General features: G+C 40.9%; 1 protein-coding gene and 2 pseudogenes across 5 annotated transcripts in view; 1 reads left to right on the top strand and 2 right to left on the bottom strand.

Moving 5' to 3' along the window:
• Positions 1-27,901, bottom strand: part of EXD1 (exonuclease 3'-5' domain containing 1) — a 48,292-nt gene that overhangs the window by 10,227 nt on the left and 10,164 nt on the right. For 3 of the 5 annotated variants that reach the window (XM_059656244.1, XM_059656326.1, XM_059656507.1), the window contains 7 exons: positions 22,647-22,715; positions 18,288-18,345; positions 17,539-17,663; positions 10,986-11,044; positions 10,232-10,318; positions 2,071-2,175; positions 1,908-1,988 (listed from right to left, as the gene is read on the bottom strand). In XM_059656244.1, coding sequence (XP_059512227.1) covers positions 1,908-1,988; positions 2,071-2,175; positions 10,232-10,318; positions 10,986-11,044; positions 17,539-17,663; positions 18,288-18,345; positions 22,647-22,715 — 584 coding nt within the window. The remainder of the gene's footprint in view (positions 1-1,907; positions 1,989-2,070; positions 2,176-10,231; positions 10,319-10,985; positions 11,045-17,538; positions 17,664-18,287; positions 18,346-22,646; positions 22,716-27,901) is intronic. The other 2 variants (XM_059656417.1, XM_059656588.1) reach the window with 2 other exon arrangements.
• On the top strand, positions 23,440-23,885 carry LOC132227880 (large ribosomal subunit protein mL42-like; annotated as a pseudogene).
• On the bottom strand, positions 26,648-26,744 carry LOC132223988 (U6 spliceosomal RNA; annotated as a pseudogene).

Raw genomic sequence — 27,901 nt, 5'->3', positions numbered from 1 at the left:
TTATTTACCTGTGTGTGATAGGCTATATAATGGCCACCAGAGATATCTACATCCTAATTTCTGGAACATATGAATGTTATTTTATGCAACAAATGGACTTTGAAGCTGTAATAAGTTAAGGATCTTGAGATGGGAATATTATCTTGAATTATCAGGATAGGCTCTGAATGTAATCACGTGTTCTTATGAGAGGGAAGCAGAAGGAGATCTTACTATGGCAGCAGACGTTGGAGTGATGCACTTTGAAAAAATATATATATTTTATTGATTTTTTACAGAGAGGAAGGGAGAGAGCTAGAGAGTTAGAAACATCGATGAGAGAGAAACATCGATCAGCTGCCTCCTGCACATCTCCCCACTGGGGATGTGCCCGCAACCCAGGTACATGCCCTTGACCGGAATCGAACCTGGGACCCTTCAGTCCGCAAGCCGACGCTCTATCCACTGAGCCAAGCCGGTTTCGGCTGGAGTGATGCACTTTGAAGATGCAATAAGAATAAACCAAAGAATATAAAAAAAGCAAGAAATCAGTCTCTCCCCCATCAGTCTCCAGAAGAAACCAGCCCTGCTGACACCTTGACTATAGCCCAATATAAATGATTTCAGACTTCTAAACTCCAGAACTGTAAGAGAGTAAATTAATGTTGTGGTTTTTTAAAGATTTTTAAAAATTGATTTTTAAAGAGAGAAAGGGAGAGGGAGAGAAACAATGTGAGAGCATAACATCAATCTACTGCCTTCCGAATGCCCCCTACTGGGGACCTAACCATAATCCTAAACTCTAACCCACAACCCAGGCATGTGCCCTAACTGGGAATCAAATTGGCAACTCCTCGTGCATGGGACAACACCCATCCAATTGAGCCACACTGGCCAGGGCAAATTAATGTTATTTAAGCCACTAAATTTGAATTTGTTACAACAGCAACAGGAAACTAATACATTGTGCTAAGGAAAACAAATTAGAAAAACTCTCAATACCTGCTTCTTTCACTATGAAAATCTGAGAAGAAAAGTATGGAAAGATATGCCAGTGTCTTTATTACACACAATCAAGAAGCCTGATGGCCTCAAGGGAACAATGAGCAATTCTCTTATGTTTTGGAATAAGTACAAAAGCAATCTCTATAGAGTGAAAGATCCTGAAATAAGGTCCAAAAGAACATGTAAATGAGCCGATACATACAGGGCAAACTGAATCACACACAAAAAAACCCACAAAAAATTAAACTTTTAGGAATTTGTTAAAAATTGGCCAACTCAATAGTTTAACCCCTCTCCAAAGGCTCTAGGTCTTATATATTCAATATTTCACTTTCACTGGCATAAACCTAGAAGAACCTAAGAAAGCATAATGAAAACTAATGGTTTTCCTGCTCTCACGGCCAAACCAGCTCTAAGAGATAGTATTGTCTAAGAATTTCTCATTTATCTAGGGTCCTTTAGAGCAGAGAAAAATCATATATCTTTAGGCTATGTTGTGCCAAAAGAGGCGTTTTCACATATCTAGGACGACCTGCATCCCTGAGCTAGAAGCCAACTAGCCACTAGCCTTAACTGGTACATATGTGGTAAAGGCAGAGGTGTGATTGTTCACCTCATACTAAAGGTCTCATCTCAGACTTCTGAATGACCCCCAAATTGTTTGTTTCTGAATATTATTTACTAGAGTACAGAGCAAATTCTTGAGCAAAATGAGGGGAAAATACCAAATAATTTTAAGTAACTTTTCTACAGTGATTTTATAGTTCACCAAATGATCCCACACATTGTACAAACATCTTACATGAGAAATGAACAGGAATAGGGCACAGACACATAAAGACTTTCAACAACTCATCAGACAAGGCCTATTTTCTACAGGAGCTACGTACAGTATATTAAATCCAATGTTTCCCTGCATGTACCTGTGTGTCAAAGACATTATTCAGCAAAATTCCATACTGATGAGAGAGGCAATCAGAAAGCCAACGACAATCATGGATAACCTAAGGCACCAGAAGACAGAGACAGAGTAATTAGAACCTGGCTACTAGTTTTATTAGCAGAGCAATCAGCTTACACACTCACCTTCAAAATTTTCTTGTCTTCTAATACCATCTGCAGTCCATTGTTGAAAGCACGATTTCCCAGAAGGAAAATGTCAAATAAATAGACACGGCTGTTTGTGGCCACCTACAATAAATCATGCAGTCACACATGTTATAGAATAAGGAATAACTAGGGAAAGGGATCTGAAGATCAAGAAAGACATATGATAAAATATTTAACATCCTCACTTTTAAACTATAGGCATTCGATATTCTTAGAGAAAAATGGGTTTACATTGATCCTACATAAAAAAATAAATAAAAAAGGAGGAAACCAAGATGGCGGCATAGGTAAACACCTGAAATTGCTGCCTCGCACAACCATTTCAAAAATACAACTAAAAGACAAAACGGACATCATCCAGAACCACAGGAAGGCTGGCTGAGTGGAAATTCTACAACTAGAAAGAAAGAGAAAAGCACACTGAGACTCAGAGGAGGTGCGGAAGCAAAGTGCAGAGGTACGGAGGCGCACGTGGAAAGGGCTGGCAACTGAGGACGCTGTTGTCTTTTTCAATTGGGAGGGAGTCTCAAGCTCCAAACTGCTCTGAACTCCAGTTCTGGGCAAGTCTCTGGTGACCCAGACTCATACGGGGAGAAACTGGACTGTCTGGCAGCGGGCAGAACTCGAGGGCGGTTTTCTCTCAGAGGTGCTTGCAGCGATTACCGTGGGACACTGAGACGTGGGGCCTCTTAGGGCAGGACTGAGGATCAGCCATAGCTGTTTGATCCACCCTGTTGATTCCCTGAGACCCCCCCCCCCACCCAAGCTGCGAGCAGAGGCTTTTGCATATGAATGGGCTGGCCCTTTGAGATCTAAAATTACCTAACAAACTGCAGCTGGGCCAGACAGACCCAGAACATCCAAAAGAAGGCTCAAGGCCCCACAGCAGCTTGCATTGCTTCACAGCTGGGCCTCATCTGGGCACCTCCAAACCACAAACAAGGAAGAGGAATCTGCAGATCTCTCCATAGCTCCTGCTGGGTAGCCTCAGGCAGAGTCTAAATTAGCACCTCCTTAGAGATTCAAGAGCCAGTGTACCCAGTGGTCAGAGTGGGACCATCCAGATTACAACTCCTCAGATCCATAAGGGACACACTCAGGGGGCAGACTCAGTGAGCACCAAGCCCCACTGAAGTACGTCTTGCCCCAGAAGGGTGTCTCCAGCACAGAAGTTCTCCCACCATAGACACAGCTGATTCTCACGGCCAATTGGCCTGGAGGTCAATTCCTCCCAGTGATACCAACTACAATCAAGGCTTAACTACAACAAAATTGTGCACACAGCCAACAAAGGGGTGCACCAAGAGTTTCCACCTCAGGTAATTGGGGAGGCTGAGCCATTGGGCCCTATAGGACACCTAGCACACAAAGCCACTCTATCAACACAGGAAAGCAGCCAAAATGCGGAGACAAAGAAACAAGTCACAAATGACAGAAATGGAGGAAAGCAAACTACTGGATATAGAGTTCAAAACCACGGTTATAAGGTTTTTCAAGAATTTCCTAGAAACCGCTGATAAATTTAATGAGACCCTCAAGAAATCTAGTGAGACCCCCGATGTTGTGATAAAGGACCAACTAGAAATTAAGCATACACTGACTGAAATAGAGAATATTATACAGAGATCCGACAGCTGACTAGAGGATCGCAAGAATTAAGTCAAAGATTTGAAATACAAAGAAGTAAAAAACACCCAACTGGAAAAGCAAAAAGAAAAAAGAATCCAAAAATACGAAGATAGTGTAAGGAGCCTCTGGACAACTTCAAGTGTACCAACATCCGAATTATGGGGGTGCTAGAAGAAGAGAAAGAGCAAGATATTGAAAACCTATTTGAAGAAATAATGACAGAAAACTTCCCCTACCTGGTGAAAGAAATAGACTTACAAGTCCCAGGAAGCGCAGAGAACCCCAAACAAAAGGAATCCAAAGAGGACCACACCAAGACACATCATAATTAAAATGCCAAGAGCAAAAGACAAAGAGAGTATCTTAAAAGCAGCAAGAGAAAGAAAGTCAGTTACCTACAAGGGAGTACCTACTTCTCAGGGCCACTTCTAGGAATCTGTCTTCAAAATATGAAGAAAAATATGAGAGAATCTATTCACCCTGGCATCATTTATGACAATGAAAATCAGAAACTACTTAAATAGTTAATAATAGAAGTTACAGTATATTTTATAACTTCTTTATGGATGCCAGAAGTTGATAACAAATGCAATATAGAAAAATATTTGAAAGTTCATGAATGGAAAAAGCAGGCTATAAATTTGAATGTGTATTATTGGAGCCATGTACATTTTTTGTTTATGAAAAAAATGGAAAGGAGAATTGTATGGCGTGTGTTGATTCACTGAAGTAATGTATAACAGCCATCCATGTGCCTGACTCTGTTCTAGTTGCATGTATACTGGTAAATTCAACATAATCTCTTCTCTCATAGAGCTTAAAGTCTAGCAGAGAAGTATTTTCCAAACTTTTAGTGTCTATTCAATTTTTATGTTTAAAGATGTAGGGGGAAAGAGCAGGGATTGATTATTTAGGTGTCAAATTCTAGCAAACATCATGAAGGATCTGAGAATGGGTACAGGTAGGCCTGGCAATTGTAGCTGTAACAATAGTTAGCTCCTGAAATGACAAAGATGGCATCAGAATGTCATGTGGTTGACTCTCTAGACCTTCTTAGATCCTTTTTGGCCTTTTACTCTCTGACTCAGTTGATTATCCAGCTGTACAGCTTTTGTGGCTTTTATGAAGAAAAACAATCTAGAATTCTTACGATTGTATAAAATTGATCTATAAATACAGTGTTCCTGCCATTTGTGCCAGTGTATTTGTTGCCTGTTTTATACTGATGAGGAACAGGGATCTTCTCTTATGAGTAATTTCATATGATACCTAGCACATTCATGATTACTATGGAACTAAAAAAATAAAATGCACTTTGTGTTGTTAACAATAAAATATATTGTTCATATTCCCCTTAAACCTGTAATCCCTAGGGTATTAGAATGCTATAGGTGAGACTGGTAAAAATTAAAGTTGGGATAGTAAAAAGTGAAAGGCTAAATAACCAAATTGTCTGTTTCGTTTCTTTTGAAAAATCACAGTTATAGTGTCTTTTTTTAAAAAATTAAATCTTTATTGTTCAGATTATTACAGTTGTTCCTCTTTTTCCCCCCATAGCTCCCCTTCACCCGGTTCCCACCCCACCCTTTGCCCTTACCCCCACCCCAAACTGTCCTCATTCATAGGTGCGCTATTTTTGTCCAGTTTCTTCCCATATCCCGCTCGCCCCTTTCCCCCCCAAGAATAGTCAGTCCATTCCCTTTCTATGCCCCTGATTCTATTATAATCACCAGTTCATTCTGTTCATCAGATTATGTATTCCCTTGATTTTTAGATTCACTTGTTGATAGATGTGTATTTGTTGTTCATAATTTGTATCTTTACCTTTTTCCTCCTCTTCCTCTTCTTAAAGGATACCTTTCAGCATTTCATATAATCCTGGTTTGGTGGTGATGAACTCCTTTAGCTTTTCCTTATCTGTGAAGCTCTTTATCTGACCTTCAATTCTGAATGATAGCTTTGTTGGATAAAGTAATCTTGGTTGTAGGTTCTTGGCATTCATCACTTTGAATAATTCTTGCCACTCCCTTCTGGCCTGCAAAGTTTCTGTTGAGAAATCAGCTGACAGTCGTATGGGTACTCCCTTGTAGGTAACTGACTTTCTTTCTCTTGCTGCTTTTAAGATACTCTCTTTGTCTTTTGCTCTTGGCATTTTAATTATGATGTGTCTTGGTGTGGTCCTCTTTGGATTCCTTTTGTTTGGGGTTCTCTGCGCTTCCTGGGACTTGTAAGTCTATTTCTTTCACCAGGTAGGGGAAGTTTTCTGTCATTATTTCTTCAAATAGGTTTTCAATATCTTGCTCTTTCTCTTCTTCTAGCACCCCCATAATTCGGATGTTGGTACACTTGAAGTTGTCCAGAGGCTCCTTACACTATCTTCGTAATTTTGGATTCTTTTTTCTTTTTGCTTTTCCAGCTGGGTGTTTTTTACTTCTTTGTATTTCAAATCTTTGACTTAATTCTTGCGATCCTCTAGTCAGCTGTCGGATCTCTGTATAATATTCTCTATTTCAGTCAGTGTATGCTTAATTTCTAGTTGGTCCTTTATCACAACATCGGGGGTCTCACTAGATTTCTTGAAGATTTCACTACATTTATCGGCTGTCTCACCAGTCTTTTCAAGGGCCTTACTAAATTTATCGGCGGCTTCTAGACAGTTCTTGAAACACCTTAAAAGTGTGGTTTTGAACTCTATATCCAGCAGTTTGCTTTCCTCCATTTCTGTCATTTGTCCTGTTTCTTTGTCTCCGCATTTTTTTACACTTTCTTGGTGCACCCCTTTGTGGTCTTTGTCCACAGTCTTGTTGTAGTTAAGCCTTGATTATTGTAGGTAACACTGGGAGGGATTTGGGCTCCAGGCCAATTGGCTGTGAGAATCAGCTGTGTCTGCAGTGGGAGAACTTCTGTCCTGATCTCTAGGGAGGTGCTAATCTAGCCTCTGCCTGAGGCTATCCAGGAAATGCCTGTGTGCAAGGCTTGGGCAGGGCGGGTCCCAGGGGATCAACAGGGCGGGCAGAGCGAGCAGTTATGGCTGCTCTCAGTCTTGCCTTCAGAGGCTCTGCTTCTCAGTGTCCCAGCAATTGCTGCAAGTACCTTGGAGAGAAAGCTGCCCTCAAGTTCCAACCGATGCCAGACAGTCCCACTTCTCCCATTTGATTCTGGGTCCCCAGAGACTCACCCGGAACTGGAGCTCAGAGCCTGAGATTCCCCCCCGATTGAAAAAGACAACCGCGCCCTCAGCCGCCAGCCTGCTCCGCATGCACCTCCGCACCTTAGTATTTTACTTCCACACCACACCTCCTCTGAGTCTCGGTATGCTTTTCTCTTTCTTTCTAGTTGTAGAATTTCCACTCAGCCAGCCTTCCTGTGGTTCTGGGTGATGTCCGTTCCATCTTTTAGTTGTATTTTTTGTTGTTGTTTGTTTGTTTTTTTGGTGCCGAAACCCGGGAACGAACCATTTTAGTTGTATTTTTGAAGTGGTTGTGCGAGGCAGCAATTTCAGGTGTTTACCTATGCCGCCATCTTGGTTTCTCCCATCTTATTATTTTTTAAATTTTAAAAAATTTTATATTTTCAATTACAATTGATATGTATATATATATATTAGTTTTAGGTGTACAACTCAGTGATTAGACATTTATATAACTTATTAAGTGATTATTCTGATAAAACTAGTACCCATCTGACAACATACATAGTTATTACTTGACTATATTCCTTATACTATACTTTACATCCCCATGGCTATTCCGTAACTATTTTGTACATCCTATTTTATTTATTGATTTTTAGAAAGAGAGAGGAGAGAAATATTGATTTGCTGTCCCACTTATTTATGCATTCATTATTGTTTGTGCCCTGACTAGGTACCCACCGGCAATGTTGGCATATTAGGATGATAATATAAGCAACTGAACTACCTAGTCAGGGCCCAATTTGTACTTCTTAATCCCTTCACCTTTCTCACCCATTCCCTCAACCTCTCTCCCATCTGACAAATGTCAAAATGTTCTCTTAATGAGTCTATTTCTATTTTGCTTGTTCATTTATTTTGTTTTTTAGATTCCATACATAAATAAAATCATAGGCATTTGTCTTTCTCTGACTTATTTCACTCAGCACAATACCCTCCATGTTGTTGCAATATCCACGTTGTCACAGATGGCAGATGGAAGGATTTTTTATTTTGTTTTGTTTTGCTAATCCTCGCCCAAGGGTATTTTCCCATTGATCTTTTAGAGAGAGTGGACGAGAGAGGGAAAAACAGAAAGAAACATCGATGGGAGAGAAACACATTGATTGGTTGCCTCCTGCACGCGCCCTGACCAGGGCCTGGGCCAGGGAGGAGCCTGTAAACAAGGTATGGGCACTTGACCAGAATTGAACCCAAGACCCTTTGGTCCACAGGCCAATGCTCTATCCAGAGCCAAACCGGCTAGGGCTATTTTTTTTTTAATGGATGGCTATTTTTTTTTAATGGATGAGTTACATTCCATTGTATATATGCACCACATTTTTTTATCCATTCACTTGTTGATGGACACTTCAAATTGGTTCCACACCTTGGCTATTGTAAATAACGCTACAATGAACTAATGGATGCATATGTCATTTCGTTTTAGTGTTTTGGGTTTCTTCAGTAAATACCCTGAAGTGGGATTGTTGGGCCCTTCTTTGTCTCTTGTTGTAGACTTTGTTTAAAAGTCTATTTTGTCCGGTATAAGTATTGCTACCCCAGCTTTTTTTTTCCCATGAAATATTTTTCTAGCCCTTTATTTTCAGTCTCTGTATGTCTTCATTCTGAAGTAAGTTTCTTGTAGACAGTATATGTAAGGATTTTCTTTTCTTTTCTATTTGGCCACCCTATGTATTTTGATTGGATCATTTAATCCATTTGCATTTAATTGTTGTACTAGCCAGTTTGGGAAGAATGGACAAATGCAATGAGAATTTTAGCAAAGAGATGGGAAATACAAGAAAGTACTAAATAACAACAACAACAAAAAAGAAAGTACCAAGTAGGTCCTGGCCAGATAACTCAGTTGGTTAGAGTGTCATCCCAAACACCAAGGTTGTGGGTTCAATCCCAAGTCAGGGCACATACAAGAATCAATCAATGAATGCATAAATAAGTGAAACAACAAATCTCTCTCTCTTTCTTTCCTCTCTCTGTCCAAAATCAATCAATAAAAACAAGAAAGAAGGGTATAAGTACAGATGTAACAGGAGAATAAAAAAGGAACCCAACTATGTTGATGATCTGAAAAAAGAAAAATAGCCTTAGCTGGTTAGGCTCAGTGGATAGAGCATCAGACTGCAGACTGAAGGGTTCTGGGTTTGATTCCAGTCAAGGGCACATGCCCAGGTTGTGGGCTCGATCCCCAGTAGAGTCGTGCAAAAGGCAGCCGATCAATAATTCTTTCTCATCATTGATGTTTCTATCTCTCTCTCCCTCTCCCTTCCTCTCTGAAATCAATAAAAATATATGTATTAAAAGAAAGAAATTTGCATTTGTGCTGCTAACTCAAACCTAGTCACCTAAAAACTAAGGTTTGCCATGAAAGTGCATGAAATAAGAGAGGCAATCTAATCCTTGTGCAAAACTGGGCTTGATATCTCCATTTCTTTCCCTTTGAAAAGATGAATACTTCAGTAACAGAAGGTCAAGAGAACAGACTTCCAATCCTAATAAAATATCTTTTCAGTAGCTGGAGGTAGGTCTCTACTCAAAAGATAGAAGGCATTGTTTGGGTATTCAGCCCCTTAAATGCTGATGCTGCTGAGTGTGATCCAAAGGTGGCTACCCAACCTCTAGCTATGCAAAGCTCATTACAAAGTTCTTTGGATATAGTAGGGACCCTCACCTGAGGTCCAGGAAAATAAAAATGATGTGGTAGAAACCTGCTGTGGAAAGCTAGAAAACAAAAGGAAAGATGAGAATAGAGCTAAGGCAAGAGAATAGAACTGGGAAAGACCTCAAGCATAATCTGTAAGTCAGCAAGCTATAATAATAAAAGCATAATGTTAATTAGACCAGACAGCTGAACGACCTTCCAGACGTCATTCCGGACATCCTTCTGGACGAAGCCACTGCCGCGGGGGCCAAGACAGAGGCAGTTAGGGGCGATCAGGCAGGCAGACGAGCAGTTAGGGGCGATCAGGCAGGTAAGCGAGTGGTTAGGGGCCATCAGGCAGGCAGGTAGGCCAGTGGTTAGAAGCCAGCAGTTCCAGATTGCAAGAGGGTGCAGGCTGGGCTGAGGGACTCCCCCCTCCCTGCACAAATTTCATGCACTGGGCCCCTAGTAATGATTATAAAAGTGAATCCATAAAGAGACAGAAGCTTTTTTCTTTTGAAAAGAATAAAATGAGTAGTAAGAGAATGAAAGACATTGCAAACAAGTTCTAGTACAGTGACACTTGGGTGATACAATGAAGACAATTAATATAAATTTCCAAGTGAATTTATAATTATTTCCAAAATAAAAAGTTTTTTATAACTATGTTTTACCTGAAGCCAACATAGTTTCCCATGACGACACACATTAGCTCCTTCTGCAGCCACACTCAAAACATTTTGCTTCTTGATGTGGAGCATCTGGTAAAAAAAGAAGAAAATAGAATGCTCCAGGAAGTTAATTTTGCAATTATAACATCATGAATGACACAAGTAAAGTAGCTAGCAGTGAACAAAGTGGATCATATTTTTTAAACTCATAAAATCTAACTGATCCAAAACAGGTGTCTGTTACACACACACACACACACACACACACACTCACTGATTATATACAATTATTTGTTTATTTCCTTACACTAAATGTAAAATTTCCAGCTTCTTTTTTTTTTTTTAATATATTTTATTGATTTTTCACAGAGAGGAAGAGAGAGAGATAGAGAGTTAGAAACATCGATGAGAGAGAAACATCGATCAGCTGCCTCCTGCACATCTCCTACTGGGGATATGCCCGCAACCCAGGTACATGCCCTTGGCCGGAATCGAACCTGGGACCTTTCAGTCCGCACGCCGACGCTCTATCCACTGAGCCAAACCGGTTTCGGCAAAATTTCCAGCTTCTTGATGGCTGGGAATTGATGACTGTTCTACCCCACACCTCAGAACAGTGCCTGGCATGTAGCAGGCACTCAGATATTTTGTTGAATTATTAGAGAAAACATCAATGATCTTATAAGAGAAAAATTTGTGAGACACAGACATGATACCCATATGGAGACAATACTGGGAATGATTGAAGGCAACTTACTGCAGCACCAAACTTCTGCTGGAACTGATCAATGACTGTGTATGTCACCTCTTCTTCCTCTACAGGGAAATGATGATATTAGATATATTTATCTTCCTTGGAAATAGAATAGCTCTCCCACTAATTTTAGCCATATTAATAGAATCCTACTCTATTGCAACTCAAATGTTTAATGATATTTCATTGTCACGTGCATCAGCCCATCACACAGTGAACACTATTAGCATCCTGCTTATCAACTGAGAGTAAACAAAAGCCTCACTAGTGATAATCTTATGAATTGAACAATTTAGTCATTTCTTGTAATAACCCAGTAATGTTTCCCTCCTCATAGGTTTATGTCTTAAATACTTCCAAGACACACACTTTTTAAAAGCATGTTCAAAATAAAAAAATATCAGTGTAAATAAATTAGTCCTAGAGATGGGCCAATGTCCACACTTTTGGGATTCTCTGGGTTCTGGAAGTTAATTACTTTTTATTTATTTATTTATTTATTTTATGATTTATAGTTGTTGTTTTTTTAAAATATATTTTATTGATTTTTTACAGAGAGGAAGGGAGAGAGATAGAGAGTTAGAAACATCGATGAGAGAGAAACATCGATCAGCTGCCTCCTGCACACCCCCTACTGGGGATATGCCCGCAACCCAGGTACATGCCCTTGACCGGAATCGAACCCGGGACCTTTCAGTCCGCAGGCCGACGCTCTATCCACTGAGCCAAACCTGTTTCGGCTACTTTTTATTTATTTATTTTTTAAATATATTTTATTGATTTTTTACAGAGAGGAAGGGAGAGGGATAGAGAGCTAGAAACACCGATGGGAGAGAAACATCGATCAGCTGCCTCCCGCACACCCCCCACTGGGGATGTGCCCGCAACCAAGGTACATGCCTGACCAGAATCGAACCTGGAACCCTTCAGTCTGAAGGCCGACGCTCTATCCACTGAGCCAAACATGTTAGGGCTAATTACTTTTTAATTATGTAATTTAAAAAATTATTGGGATAGCCCAGCCAGTGTGGCTCAGTGGTTGAGTGTCGACTTATGAACCAGGAGGTCAGGGTTGAATTCCTGGCCAGTGCACATGCCCGGGTTGCGGGCTCCATCCCCAGTAGGGGGCGTGCAGGAGGCAGCCAATCAATGATTCTCTCATCATTAATGTTTCTATCTCTCCCTCTCCCGTCCTCTCTGAAATCAATAAAAATATATTTTAAAAATGTTTAAAAGATTATAGATATAGTATAACATATAATTCTTCATCTCTCAACCTCAGAATCTTTGGAGTGGCATAGGATACAGTCCATGCACCTCTTTCTTTTTTCTATCCATACTCACTCTCTTGGTGACTTATCTCACCTAATCTCAAGGCTTTAAATATCATTATAGGCTAACTCTTAAATATGTACCTCCATCTCAGACCTTTCTCCTCATCTCTAGACTTACATTCAAACTTAGGTTAACAGAAACTAAACTCTTAATTATCTTCCCCAAACCTTTTCCATCCAGTCTTTCCCATCTCAGTTTAAGCAACACCATACTTCAGGATACTCAGGCCCAAACCCCTGATATCATCCTTGATTCCTCTCTTTCTCTCACATCCATATCTGATTTACCAGTAAATCGTGTATGCTTCACCTCAACATACACCCAGAATTCCACCACTTCTTTTTTTTTTTTTTTTTTTTTTTTTTTTAAATATATTTTATTGATTTTTTACAGAGAGAAAGGGAGAGAGATAGAAACATCGATGAGAGAGAAACATGGATCAGCCGCCTCCTGCACATCTCCCACTGGGGATGTGCCTGCAACCCAGGCACATGCCCTTGACCGGAATCGAACCTGGGACCTCTCAGTCCGCAGGCCGACGCTCTATCCACTGAGCCAAACCGGTTTTGGCTTCCACCACTTCTTACCAATCACACTGCCACCACTAGCATCCAAGTTTCACCATACTCACTTGTAAAATTATTTCAATAGCCTCCTAAGGGGTATTCATGCTTTCACCCTTGTCCATATATATATGCTAAGTGTCCTTTCCACCGACCAACCTGTCGCTATGATGTGCACTGACCACCAGAGGGAAATGCTCAATGCAGGAGCTGCCGAGCTGCAGTGACTTGGCAGCAGCGGTTCTCGGGTGATGCACCTTGAAACCAGAGAGGAAGGAGCCCAATTCCTCACAGGGCCACATGATTTCACCTTCACCTGTGGGTTATGTTGTTGCTGGGGCACTGTCGGCCCCGAATCTGGTTTGCTGCACACTTGTATTTGTTCTTCATTCTGCCTGTACAACAGCAACTTTGCAGAGTGCCCTCTTGCACTTTGGGCCCCCTCAGGGGATGCCAGAGAGCTGGTTTCAGCCTGATTTCCACAGGCCAGGCTGAGGAACCCCACCTGCTGGAGGAACTCCGCTCACGCTGCAGACATTGGGGGAGGGGGCGTGTCCAGCCCATCTCGCCCAGTCCCACCCTGCTGGCCCCCTTCTAATTAATTTACTTTCAATGTGCACTAATCCATGCACCAGGACACTAGTTTTTCTATAAGCATTTAGACCAGTGGTTCTCAACCTGTGGGTCGCAGCCCCTTTGGGGGTCAAACAACCCTTTCACAGAGGTCGCCTAAGACCATCGGAAAACACATATATAATTACATATTGTTTTTGTGATTAATCACTATGCTTTAATTATGTTCAATTTGTAACAATGTAAATACATCCTGCATATCAGATATTTACATTACGATTCATAACAGTAGCAAAATTACAGTTATGAAGTAGCAACAAAAATAATTTTATGGTTGGGGGTCACCACAACATGAGAAACTGTATTAAAGGGTCGCGGTATTAGGAAGGTTGAGAACCACTGATTTAGACTGATCTTGTTAAAAGAGAAGTCAGATCATGTTACTTTTCTGCTCAAAACTCTCCAATAGGGCCCTTCTAGTGTGGCTCAGTGGTTAAGCTTCGAGCTATGAACCAGAAGGTCATGGTTTGATTCCTGGTCAGGACACATGTCCAGGATGCGGGCTCAATCCTCGGTGTGAGGCATGCAGGAGGCAGCCAACCAATAATTATCTCTCAATATTGATGTTTCTATCTCTCTTGCCCTCTCCCTTCATCTCTGAAATCAATAAAAATACACTTTTTTTTTTATAAAACATAAACCACACAAAATAACCTCTCCAATGGAAAAATAAAAACTTTAAGACAGTAACAACAGTATAAAAATATGAAATACTTAGGGGTAATTATGGCTAAAGATATGTAAGACATGCTGAAGGCTACAAAACATTGCTAAGAAATAAAGATCTAAATAAATGGAAAAATATACTAGGTTAATAGATTGGAATATTCAATATTGTTAAGATGCCAATATTCCCCAATCTAGCAATTCAATGCAATCCCAATAAAAATTCCAGCAGGGTTGTTTTTTGAGTGTGGCGGTTCTTTCTTTGGTAGAAATTAACGAGCTGATTCTAAAGTTCATAGGGAAATGCAAAAGACATAAAATAGCCAAAACAACGTTGAAAAAAGAACTAACACCACCTCATTTCAAGAATAAATCAATAGTAAACAAAACAGTCTATTATTGGTGTAAAGATAGAAAATTAAATCAATGTAACAAAATTGAGTGTCGAGAAATAAACTTACACATTTATAGGCAACTGATATTTGACAAAGGTACAAAAGTAGTTAAGTGGAAAATATAGTCTTTTCAACAAAGTTATACACATGCAAAAAAGAACTTTGATCCATACCTCAAATCTTATATAAAAATTAACTGAAAATTAATCATAGACCTAAATGTAAACCTAAAACTATGAAACATCAAAGAGAAAACATGTGACTTTGAGTTGCGATAAAATTTTTTAGATATAACATCAAAAGCATAACCCATAAAAGAAAACATGGAAAAATTGTAGTTCATCAAAATGTTTAGTCTGTTCTTTGAAAGATACTTTAGAGAATGAAAAGCCAAACCATAGACTTAGAGGAAATACTTGCAAAGCATTTATCTGAGAAAAGACTTGTATTCAGAATTTACAAAGAACTCCTAACATCTATAAATATAAAGAAGTAATATGCAAATGAGGTCAAGACTCCTTCATGGTCACGACCAGCTCTGGAGGAGTGGCCGGGCTCCGCCCAAGCCTGAATGATCAACATAGAGGGCGTGGCACGGCTGGGGGCAGACCCCCAGCGGACACACACACACACACACACACACACACACACACACACACACGGGGCGCCTGCTCCAAGCCTCCATGGCCAGACTGCAGCTTAGGCCCACTCCCCCTGGGGGCTCCTGGACTGTGAGAGGGGGCAGGCTAGGCTGAGGGACCCCCACCCCCCCAGTGCATAAATTTCGTGTACCGGGCCTCTAGTTGAATAATAAAATCCTAATAGACTGAACGGCAGAACAACAGGAACAATCAAACAACTGAACAACTGGTTGCTATGATGTGTGCTGACCACGAGGGGATGTGTGTGGAACATGGCAGGCATTGGCCGTGGCGGGATAGTGGAGCAGGTGAGTGGGGGCGCCAGACCAAGGTGGGGCATCGGTCACTGTCATTGGGGCGAGCCTCTGGTGGTTACTGAAAATTCTTTGCTCCTGCACACCGCGGGCCTGCCCAGTGCTCACAGATGCTGCTGGCGCTGGCCCCACTCACACTTGCAGCTAGTGCCGGTGCTCGGCACCAGTCCCGATCACTCGGCGCCATCAGCGGATTCAAGCAGTGGCTGCCTGACCGCCCCTGAGGGCTTCTCCACCTCCCCCTACTCCTGAGGGGCGATCAGGGCAGCAGCTGCCGCTCGCACCTGCTGACGGCACTGGCCCAGCTCGCACCTGCTGCTGGTGCCGGCCCCAGTTGCTCCACGCCATCAGTGGGTGCGAGCGGGGCTGGTGACATCAGCGTGTGGGAGTGGTGGGCTGCCGGCAAACGGGACCAGGGGCCATGGCGGGAGGGGCCAGGCGGGGGCACAGAGGATGGCAGAGACCCGCCCCTGTGCCCACTGCAGCCTCGCAGCCCACAGTTCCTTTCAAGGTGCACGAATTCATGCACTGGGCCCCTAGTACTTCAGTAAGAAGATGAGCAGCCCTAACCAGTTTAGCTCAGTGGATAGAGCATCGGCCTGTGGACTTAAGGGTCCCAGGTATGATTCCCGTCAAGAGCATGTACTTGGTTGCGGACACAACCCCAGTAGGGAGTGTGCAGGACGTAGCTGATCAATGTTTCTCTCTCATCGATGTTTCTAACTCTCTATTCCTCTCCCTTCCTCTTTGTAAAAAATCAATAAAATATATATATTTAAAAAAAATAAGATGGGCAAAAGATATGAACAGATATTTTACCAAAGATATTTAATGGCAAATAAGCACATTAAAAGATCCTCTACAACCTTACTCATTAGATAAAGCCAAGAAATCCTCCAGTGGCTTCTCTTCTCACTTCTGAGTACAGGTCCCTTCAGTGACCTACAACTTCCTCCATGATCCACTGACCCCACTTCATCTCCTACTGCTCTCCTTGCTCCAGCTAAACTGATCTCTTTGCTGTTATATCAAGATCCTGCCATGTTTCTTTCTCAGGGCCTTTGTATTTTTTCTTTATTCTGCCTAAAAAATATTTCCCATAGATATCTATACAGCTCCATCCCTCACCTTCTCCAGGCCATTACCCAAATGTCACCATTTCGATAAGGCCTGTCCTGGACACCCTAAATTATAAAACCACCCTCTCCACATTTTTAAAAATATATTTTTATTGATCTCAGAGATGAAGAGGGGAAGAGAGAGAGAGATAGAAACATCAGTGATGAAAGAGAATCATTGATCTGCTGCCTCCTGCATTCTCCACACTGAGGACTGAGCCTGCAACCCGGGCATGTGCCCTAACCAGAAATCGAATCGTGACCTCATGGTTCATAGGTTGATGCTCAACCACTGAGCCACACTGGCCAGGCCAGACTTTTATTCTTTCTTCTGTTTTTTCTCTCTATAGCATTTGGCACTGGCATCCTATATATTAAACTATTTTAATTATTTAGTGTCTATTTCCTCCACCAGAGCTCAAAGAGGTAACAGTATACCCAATGTCTGAATATAGTGTGCACTCAAATATTAAATAAACAACTGAATCATGATATTTTATCTTAATTCAGGACCAAGAAGCAATGGCTTAGCTGAGCATTCCATATGGAACCCTGACTTAGGATTATGCCAACTCTGAAGAGTGCTGATCCACAATAAAGAAAGCCCAGCCCTGGCCAGTTTTGCTAAGTGTTTAGAGCGTCGGCCATAGGACCAAAAGGTCTTAGGTTTGATTCCTGGTCAAGGGCATGTACCTGGGTTGCAGGTTTGATCCCTTTGACCGGTCTGGGCATGTTCAGGAGGCAACCAATCCATGTGTCTCTCTCACAGCAGTGTTTTCCCCTCTCTTTCTCTCTTTTCCCTTCCTCCACTCTCTCTAAAAAATCAATGGAAAAAATATTCTTGGGGGAGGATTAACAAAAAAACAAACAAATAGAAAGCCCAGCACTCACCTGATGGGCTGTACTTGAAGTCATTCAGAAGAGAGGTGGTTGGTGCCTCAGGGGCAGGAGGAAGCTCACATATATTTAAGTCTTCATCTTTCATTTCATCCAACCTGGTTCTTTCTGTATTTAGACTATACTTACAAAAAACAATACTCAGGTGAACTATTCTTTGTTGCTAATGCCATACATAGATTTTGCCACACATCAATGATAAGAACTCTAGATCTCCATTTCACAGAGGACCCCATTCATCCACTGCTTACACTCATTTGAATATACCGTCTATTTGGCTCAGTGAATATACCGTCTAAAGATGGAAGAAGCCCTAGCGAGCATGCTCAGTGGTTAGAGCATCAGCCCAGGCACTGGAGGGTTGCCCATTCTATTCTCAATCAAGGGCATGTACCTGGGTCACAGGTCCCATCCCCGCCCCTGGATGGGGTGTGTCTAGAAGGCAACCAATCAATGTGACACATCGATGTTCCTCTCTCTTTCTCTCTCTTCCTTTCCCCCTCCCACCTCCCTTCCACACTCTCTCTTAAAAAAAAAAAATCAGTGGAAAAAATATCCTCACTCTTTACGTGAGGATTTAAAAAAAAAAAAAAGATTTGAAAGATAAGAAAATACAGATGGAAGAAAATATCCATCTATTTTTTCTCATTTCTATTACCCAACTAGTGAAATAGAGTCAAGGCATTCTACTCTAATGTGTACATTTGGGTAACATAATAATTAAGAAAAGTACTCCATCATACCTAACAGAGGATGCTTTTTCTCCCACTGTACCTTGTTCCACTTCATCCAGTAGTTCCACTGTAAAAGAAACAAATGGCTTCCAATAGTTTCCAATCTAAAAGCAATTCACACCCCCATCTGCCCCTGTCCACAGTTTGTCCATGTACCACAAACAATAATTGGAAATGAAATATTAGTCCCCAGAGGCCTTTATATGCTAGTAATAGAGTAGAAAAGATTATCCAAAGTACTGATGACTCCTAATATTTTTATTTTTCAATTATAGTTGACATTCAATATTATATTAGTTTCAGATGTACAGTATAGTGGTTAGACATTTATATCTTATGAAGTGTTTACCTTAATAAGTCTAGTACCCACCTGGCACCATACATAATCCCATATAATAAAAGGCTACCATACATAATCCCATATAATAAAAGGCTAATATGCAAATTGCCCCCTTGGGAGTTTGACCGACCAGGAGGAGTTCGACCAACTGGGAGGAGTTCGACCGACCGGGAGTTTGACCACCCGCTATGACGTGCACTGACCTCCAGGGGGCAGTGTACAACGAAGGAAGGCCCCTGCTGGCAGCTGGCAGCCAGCAGCCAGGGGAAGGAAGGCTCTGATCGGCCCTGATCGCTGGCCAGGCCTAGGGACCCTACCTGTGCACAAATTTCATGCACTGGGCCTCTAGTTATTACAATATTATTGACTATATTTTCTATGCTGTAATTTACAACCCCATGACTATTTTGTAACTGCCAATCTATACTTCTTAATCTTTTCACAATTTTTTTCACCCAGTCCCCGAATTCCTACCCCATCAGGCAACCATCAGTTGGTTCTCTGAATTTGTTTCTGTTGTTGCAAATGGTAAGATTTTATTCTTTCTTATAGCCAAGTAATATTCCATTGTATATATATGTACCACATCTTCTTTATCCAAATGTCTATCAATGGACACTTAGGTTGTAAAGACTCCTAATACTATGTCCCTCTGTAGCTTCCTTGGCCATTCAGCAGGATTAGGAAACTCTCTACATGTTCTGTTTACCCTTTTTGTTCCAGGGCACCTCTGTGGTCATACAGATTGGTTCTAGAAATTTCTTTTCTTTTCTGTTCATTCCAATTCCAATGCATCTTTCTTCACACTATGTACTGTTTGGGGATTTTCTATAAAATCACTTACAAATCTATCCCTTTCAAACTCTCACAAGCTAGTACATTAATATTTCAGTCACATGAAAAGTAATAAAAGCTAGATTCAAAATACAAAAGACATATGAGAGAAAACATTCCATGAAATTCTGAAACCATTTATTTTTAACCTAGCAGTGTAGGAACGTAGGGAAATGTTATATATCATTGATTCTAAGATGCACATTTTAAACAGCTCTGAAATTGGGTATGACTCACAATTGAAAGCCTGTATTTTTTTTCTTAGGATGGGAAAGTAATAGTGTACCTTACAATTAATGGCATCTTAGATTCAATTGTAGGCATTAGTTACTTTTCAGGGAAAAAGGCTCTCAAGGGCCACTCTCAAATGTCTCTTTCCCCTAAACTACCTGGAAGTGTGGAGTCTGGGTCAGAAAGTGAAATTCACTAAAAACACTAAAATCAACTATTATCCTTCATCATGACAATTTCTATTCAAGGTGCTTTTCAGGGGGACCCCTCCATGTCTGAGTGAGCCACAGGACAAAGGAGGAGAAGGCCAGCTTTTGCATCTAAAAGTTACGAACAAAGACTAAGTCCTGAGAAAGAATTTAGGAGAGGACGAAATCCATGTGTTCAGATCATAAAGCTGATCAGTGGATAGTATTCTCCTGAGTTAGGAGATGGTAGTAGTGATTCCTTCACTTCCCTTTATAAACCCATCCATAGCCTAGCTTTGTGCCAGATCAGAGCTGTGTTTCTCTTCAAAGGCTAATACTTAAAACACACTTAGAAGCCCAGCCAGTGTGGCTCAGTGGTTGAGCATTGACCTATGAACCTGGAGATCACAGTTTGATTCCCAGTCGGGGCACATGCCCAGGTTGGGGGTTCAGTCTCCAGTGTAGGGCAGTCAATCAATGATTCTCTCTCATCATCAATGTTTCTATCTCTTCCTTACTCTCTGAAATCGAAAGAATTTTTTTCAGAAACCCAGATGACACCAGCCCCCCTACTGCCCTAGCCAGTCTGTCTCAGTGGTTACAGCATCGGCCCGTGGACTGAAAGGTTGTGGGCTCAATTCCAGTGAAGGGCACATATAGGAGACAACCAATTGATGTATCTCTCTCACATTGATGTTTCTCTCTGTCCTTATCCCTCCCTTCCACTCTCTCTAAAATTCAATGGAAAAAATATCCTTGGGTGAGGATTAACCAAAAAAAAAAAAAAAGAAGAGAAAAGAAAAGAAAGAATCCCACTACTGCCACCACCATCACTGAGATTATAAAAAGGTGGTCAAGGGACAGAGTTTTATAGTAGAATACTCAGTGACAAAGGATAGTTAGATAGCTGGCTAGAAGTGGATCTGGACTTGCAGTCATTAATTTAGTGAGATTTTCATCTCTCCCTAAATTCTACTTCTTGTTTACAGAAGTCCTTTCCTTTACTCATATTTGCCCCAATGGTAAGAAATGCAGAGCTCTATGCAGTCCCAGATCTCAGACTCCACCACCTTCTCTTCCCTGCACTGATCTTTATTCCTCCTTGGAGGGATTTCTGCTTTTGAGTTCTTAAAAGCAATAACAGTTCTTTCTCCCAGCCCTTTTCTTAGTCCATATGGCTTGTTTGAAACACACTGACCAGATGAGCTTCTATACTATTTCAGGCAAACAATTGGACCTACTCTTGCTAAATGGCTTTTGTTGGCAAAAATAAAAATCAAAACTGCTTCCTGTGATTCCAAAACCCAAAAAGCTCTGATAAAAAATTTTTCCTGTGACTCTTTTGGCAGCAAAACTTAAACTGACATACTATTTATAGTCCTATTTTATTCCACTTAGTATGATTATCCACACATTTCTCTGTAGAAATGTGTTTTATTATAGAGTGCTGCCTAGATCTGCTTGAGGTGTTATGTAATACTACTGGCCCGGTGCACAAAATTCGTGCATGGAGGGGGGGGGTGTCCCTCAGCCTGGCCTACACCCTCTCCAATCTGCGATCCCTCTCCCAATCCGGAACTGCTAGCTCCTAACCACTCACCTGCCTGCCTGTCTGATCATCCCTAACCACTCTGCCTGCCAGCCGGCTCATCCCCAACTGTCCCCCCTGCCGGCCTGATCTCCGCCAATTACCCCTCCTGCCAGCCTCCTTGCCCCCAACTGGCCCCCTTGCTGGTCTGATCACCCCTCCTGGCCTGATCACTTCTAACTGCCTCTGCCTCAACCCTGCCACCATAGCTTTGTCCAGAAGGTCTCCCGGTCTAATTAGCATATTACCCTTTTATTAGTATAGATCAGTGGTCAGCAAACTGTGGCTCGTGAGCCACATGAGGCTCTTTGGCCCCTCAAGTGTGGCTCTTCCTAAGCCTTAGGAGTACCCTAATTAAGTTAATAACAATGTACCTACCTATATAGTTTAAATTTTAAAAATTTGGCTCTCAAAAGAAATTTCAATCGTTGTACTATTGCTATTTGGCTCTGTTGACTAATGAGTTTGCCGACCACTGGTATAGATGAACAGTATATACTCTGTGTTAGGTTTTTCCAAATGTCCAGTACAATTCTGGATTCTGAAAAATTTGGCCCCAAGGTTTCAGGTAAGAGCTTGTGAATGTACTGTGAACCTGTAGTGTTAAACTCTCTTGCTGAACAAGACAATTCCTTTCTTTCTTTCTTTCTTTCTTTCTTTCTTTTAAAATATATTTTATTGATATTTTAAAGAGAGGAAGGGAGAGGGATAGAGAGTTAGAAGCATCGATGAGAGAGATACATCGATCAGCTGCCTCCTGCACACTCCCCACTGGGGATGTGCCCGCAACCAAGATACATGCCCTTGGCCGGAATCGAACCTGGGACCCTTAAGTCTGCAGGCTGAGGCTCTAACCACTGAGCCAAACCGGCTAGGGTGACAATTCCTTCCTGTTCAGATTCCTAACTCTGCCTCTGGTTGAGTCTCTTGTAATGAGCACTAGCAATCCTCACATTGTAAAAACCAAGATGACTAAAATTCTCTAAGACTATTTTTGCTCATAATATCCATTGAAAAAGTAAGGTAAGGATCAATTCTCAAATACTAACTTATTTAAGAGTTCATAAATGCAATATTAAAGGCACGATAACAATCTTTTTTTTTTTTTAAGTATTGGAATGAGTCAGTGCAGTGAGTTTACCCCTGCAAATCCCAATACCAGCATTCAAGGACAAAGAAGTTCTCACCATTCACAATCTCATGTCCAAAAAACATCTTCACTCCTGGGACACTTCGACCAGTCTCCACATTCTTCACTGTTATAGAAAATAATTCAATTGGTTAATAAAAAAGAATGAGCCCTAAAACTATAAAAAAAAAAAGTATCATATCTCTCAAAAGTGCTCAATCTGAGTTTTATAAGAATTCCCAAGTTATTCTCCCCCAAAGAATGAAGAGTCAGTAACAAATTACAAAGCTAAAGCCTTGAAACAAGCAGTATAAAGAACAAGGGGAACCCCAGAGAAACTAAAAGGACAATGGTAGTGCAATGAATTTAAACTTCTCCAAAGAAGCCCTGACTAGTAGCTCAGTTGTTTAGAGCATCATCCTGACACACCAAGGTTCTGGGTTCAATCTCCTGACAGGGCACATACAAGAATCAAACTGTGGGAGGCAAGATGGCGGGCTTGCAGTGAGCAGCTATCAAGGGATGAAAATAGGTATGCCTAGAAGCAAATTTTTTTTTAATTTTTTTTTTTGTATTTCTTTATTGATTTCAGAGAGGAAGGGAGGAAAGAGAGATAGAAACATCAATGGTGAGAGAGAACCATTGATCGGCTGCCTCTTGCATGCCCCCTACTGGGGATTGAGCCCTCAACCCAGGCATGTGCCCTTGGCCGGAATCGAACCCGGGACCCTTCAGTCCGCAGGCTGACGCTCTATCCACTGAGCCAAGCTGGCCAGGGCTAGAAGCAAATTTTAAAAGCATTTTCTCTTCTAATCTTTTTCCATAGCACCTGATAAGCATCTCCATTCACCATGGCCGTATCAGCAGTGAAATAGGCAATATCAAGCAGAACTATCTTGAAATATTTATTTCCAATTCAAAATGGAGCTTTATATTGTTTGTCATAAATCCACATACTCTTCTCTTCCAGATGACTGTGATTGCCAAGCAGAACTTGCTTTGACATCTGATGGCAGGATGATAGTTTGCTGCCATCCTCTGTGGGTATTCCACATGAACACACCAAACCTATCTCTCAGCCAGGTACTGTGCATATAACTATGAAGAAACACAGGATCATATACTAAAAACCAGATTAGAAGAAAAAGATAAACACTTTGAGCAAGGACCCATGATAGAACAACTTAACAAAATGTTCTTTACTACTAAGCACCGTTGGTATCCTCATGGACAGTATCATACACGTCATAAGAAACTGAATTCTCCAAAGCCCTTGTTTGAAAATCAAGACAGTTGATATTGAGGTTTTCAGTACTCAAAGAGAAATGCTGTCATGTGTCTCATTTACCATTTGAGAAAATGCAATCAGGTATATTCACTACTGTGTTTTTGTTGTTTTATTAATATAGTTTATTTATTTTTTACAGAGAGGAAAGGAGAGGGATAGAGAGTTAGAAACATCGATGAGAGAGAAACATTGATCAGCTGCCTCCTGCACATCTCCTACTGGGGATTGCCCGCAACCAACATACATGCCCTTGACTGGAATTGAACCTGAGACCCTCCAGTCCACAGGCCGATGTTCTATCCACTGAGCCAAACTGGTCAGGGCTATTCACTACTATGTTATACAGTAAAATAATAATATCTTTTCATTAAAAAAAAAGAATCAAACAGTGAATGCATAAATAAGTAGAACAAATTGATGTTTCTCTCTCCCCCTTCCTCTCTCTCTCTCTAAGAATCAATAATAAATAAAAACTTAAACTTCTATCAATAATATGCAGGGGCCTTTAGGGCCAAGAATTATGTCTATTTACTATATTTCCATTGAATTTTAGTCCACCTAACTCCGGAAAAAAATTTCAGGCAGCTATTTCTAGAGTCCACACTCTGTTTCATGCTACATGGTCAAAAATACTAACTGTCAGGAATAACAATCCAATTCCTGGCGCAAATACAGGGCTCTTCTCCGAGCACATAAGGGAATTAGGAGTCAAGATCTCATGACTACAATATGGTGTTAATTTTCTAGATGAAAGTGCTCACAGCAGTTGTATATTTCCACATTTCTCAGCAATCCAAAATAATTGAGTTTCACCCCCATGATTCCACTGAATATATTTTTACTGCGGTCAAAGATCACCAACTGCCTATTTCTCAAATCCAAAAAGAACGTTTACAGTATTAACATCCTTGGCTCCCACACATCCTTTGATACTATTCTCTCCTTTCTTCTTGGCTTTACAGGACACACTTTGTTTAGTTCTTTCCTACTAGTTACCTAGAACTACCATACAGAGCACCTATTCCATGCCAGGCACCATGCTAATTACTGAGCACCTATTCCATGCCAGGCACCATGCTAATTATTTGCCTACATTTAATTATCCAGTAACATAATAAGAAAGGCATTTCATTAACTCTATTATGGAGGAATCTAAGACTCAGAAAGGTTGAATAACTTGCTTCAAGTCACACTGCTAGTAAAAGACAGAGTCAGAATTCAAACCCCGGTCTCAATGATTTAATATGCACCTCATAACCAGTGTTGCACTGTCACCCTGGTTTGCCTCCAGTCCCCTTAGCTGCCTCTACCATCTCTGCCTGCACATTGATAGTCTCCAGGGTTATGTTCTTCATCCTTTTTCCTTCTTCTTGAATGATCACATCAACTTCCTAGCTGTAGCTGTCCTGACATGCATTATTTCTCCAATATGGAATATTTCTCTGAATTCCACTCACGTTTTCAACTGACTAATAAGATACTTAAGATTTTCAAACTGAAATCATATCTTCTTCTAGTAACCAATAAACCTGCACCTCTTCTCATTTCTATCTACACTAATAAAAGAGAAAGATGCAAATTGACCACACTTTCATGACGCCCACCAGCCAATCAGGAGTGAGTATGCAAATTAACCCAACAAAGCTGGTCAGTTAATTTGCATACACAGGTGCCAAGTGGCCAGGGGCGGGGTGGGACACCTGCGTCATCGCCATGCCTTCCGCACCGCCCCCAGCCACTCTGGGCCTCTGGGCAGCGTGGGAAGGCGGAAAGGCAGCTCCGGCCATAACGAAGGCAGAAAGGCAGCTCCGGGATGGAGCAAAGGCAGTACCGGCCAGCCAGGGAAAGGAAGGCCCATTCTTGCACGAATCTTCGTGCATCGGGTCTCTAGTCAATTAATAACTACTATACACCTAATTTTCTGAGTCATAAAAGTAGGAGTCATTTTCCATTCTCTTTACCTAATGATTACTCAGTTACTCATCCCATCTCCTAATCTTCTCTATTCCTTCCCAAGCCCCATCATTTCTCCTGCATTGGGTCCCTTGATTGTCTGAATAGTTCCTGTCTATTCCCTTTGTGTGTAGTTTCTCCCTGATGACACACACTGGCTTTGTTCAAATAGTACATAAAAGCAGGAAACAAGTGTAAAGAAATATGTTCAATCTCTAGAAATATTTTAAAACATGCCAAAATGAAATTCACTTGTCCATAAAACTAGCAAAAATCAAGGAAAGATACACATGAGCATTTTTTAAAAAATCCAAAGCTAGATTATTTACTGTAATTTACTCACACGTTACTAGAAGCAAAATAATACACAACCCTTTTGAATAACTATTTGGAAATATACATAAAAAACATTTAAACTGCCCTAGCCAGTTTGGCTCAATGGATAGAGCGTCAGACTGCAGCCTAAAGGGTCCCAGGTTTGATTCCAGTCAAGGGCACATGTCCAGGTTGCAGGCTTGATCCCCAGTGTGGGGCATGCAGGAGGCAACCGATCAATGATTCTCTCTCATCATTGATGTTTCCATCTCTCTCCCCCTCTCCGAAATCAATAAAAAAAATTTTTTTAAATCTCAAAAAAACGCCAAAAATATTTAAACTCTCCCCGGCCAGTGTGGCTCAATGGTTGAGCATCGACTTATGAACCAGGTCATGGTTCCATTTCCGTTCAGGGTACATGACCAGGTTGTGGGCTCAATCCCCAGTGTGGGGTGTGCAGGAGGCAGCCAATCAATGATTCTTTCTCATCTTTTTTTTTTTTTTTTAATATGGAATGCTTCATGTTATCCTTGTGCAGGGGCCATGCTAATCTTCTCTGTAGTGTTCCAAGTTTAGTATATGTGCTGCTGAAGTGAGCACTCTTTCTCCTCATTGATGTTTCTATCACTCTCTCCTTCTCCCTTCCTCTCTGATATCAATAAAAAATATACTTAAAAAAAAACAACCATTTAAAATGTCCATAATTTTCACCCAGTAATTTCACTTCTAGGACTATTCCTAAGAAAATGATTATGAAATATAATATTAAATTTTATTTTATAAAGTGTAATAATATATAAAATGTACAAATATAAAATTGTATTTTATAAGTAAAACTTATAATTTATAATTATAAAATATAAAAAATATTTTGAAAGTTTTTAAGCTTTTTGCTTTAAAATATTTAGCCTTATTAAATGGAAATTTTATTTTATTTTTTATTTTTTTATTTTTTTTTTAAATATGTTTTATTGATTTTTTACAGAGAGGAAGGGATAGAGATAGAGAGTTAGAAACATCGATGAGAGAGAAACATCGATCAGCTGCCTCCTGCACATCTCCTACTGGGGATGTGCCCGCAACCAAGGTACATGCCCTTGACCAGAATCGAACCTGGGACCTTTCAGTCCGCAGGCCGACGCTCTATCCACTGAGCCAAACTGGTTTCGGCATTAAATGGAAATTTTAAAACATGAGAAAATGCTTGTTACAATGTTAACTAAAAAATTGTATATGTGATATACAAGACTTATGTCACCTATATAAATCTGTTATTAAAGACTAGAAAAAAAAGTATACCAGAAAAAAACAACCCTGTAGGTTGCTTAGTATAAAAAAAAAACAAAACACCAAAATATGTCATCTGGACTGAAGGCTTATTGAACAAGCATGAGACATTTACAGATTGTTGTCTATTCAATGCTATTTATTCAGGCTAGAAACATGCTCAATCTCCCTGCAGAGTGGTGACCTACTGGGCTTCCAGGGCACCTCTTTAAGGGGGCTGATTCAGCTGGATAGAACACCGGTTTCCCCATCTTCCCTCTTCCTCCTGTCTGTAACTCCATCAATTATTCTGAGATTTGAAGCCATGTGCTAAAAAGATGGCAGAGTAGAAAATGAAAAGCCCTGGATCCTTGCCAACTTTGGGGAGTATGCCTGGGATGTCTACCTTCTTTAATATGAGAATAAACTCCTAATGTATTTAAGCCCCTGGAAACAAATCTGTTTCTAGCACCTGGTCATGGTTCCTAATA

Source organism: Myotis daubentonii, chromosome 1 (assembly GCF_963259705.1).
Source record: "Myotis daubentonii chromosome 1, mMyoDau2.1, whole genome shotgun sequence".
Classification (NCBI taxonomy): domain Eukaryota; kingdom Metazoa; phylum Chordata; class Mammalia; order Chiroptera; family Vespertilionidae; genus Myotis; species Myotis daubentonii.
The sequence above is the reverse complement of the archived record's forward strand: the minus strand, read 5'-3'. Positions and strand labels throughout refer to the sequence as shown.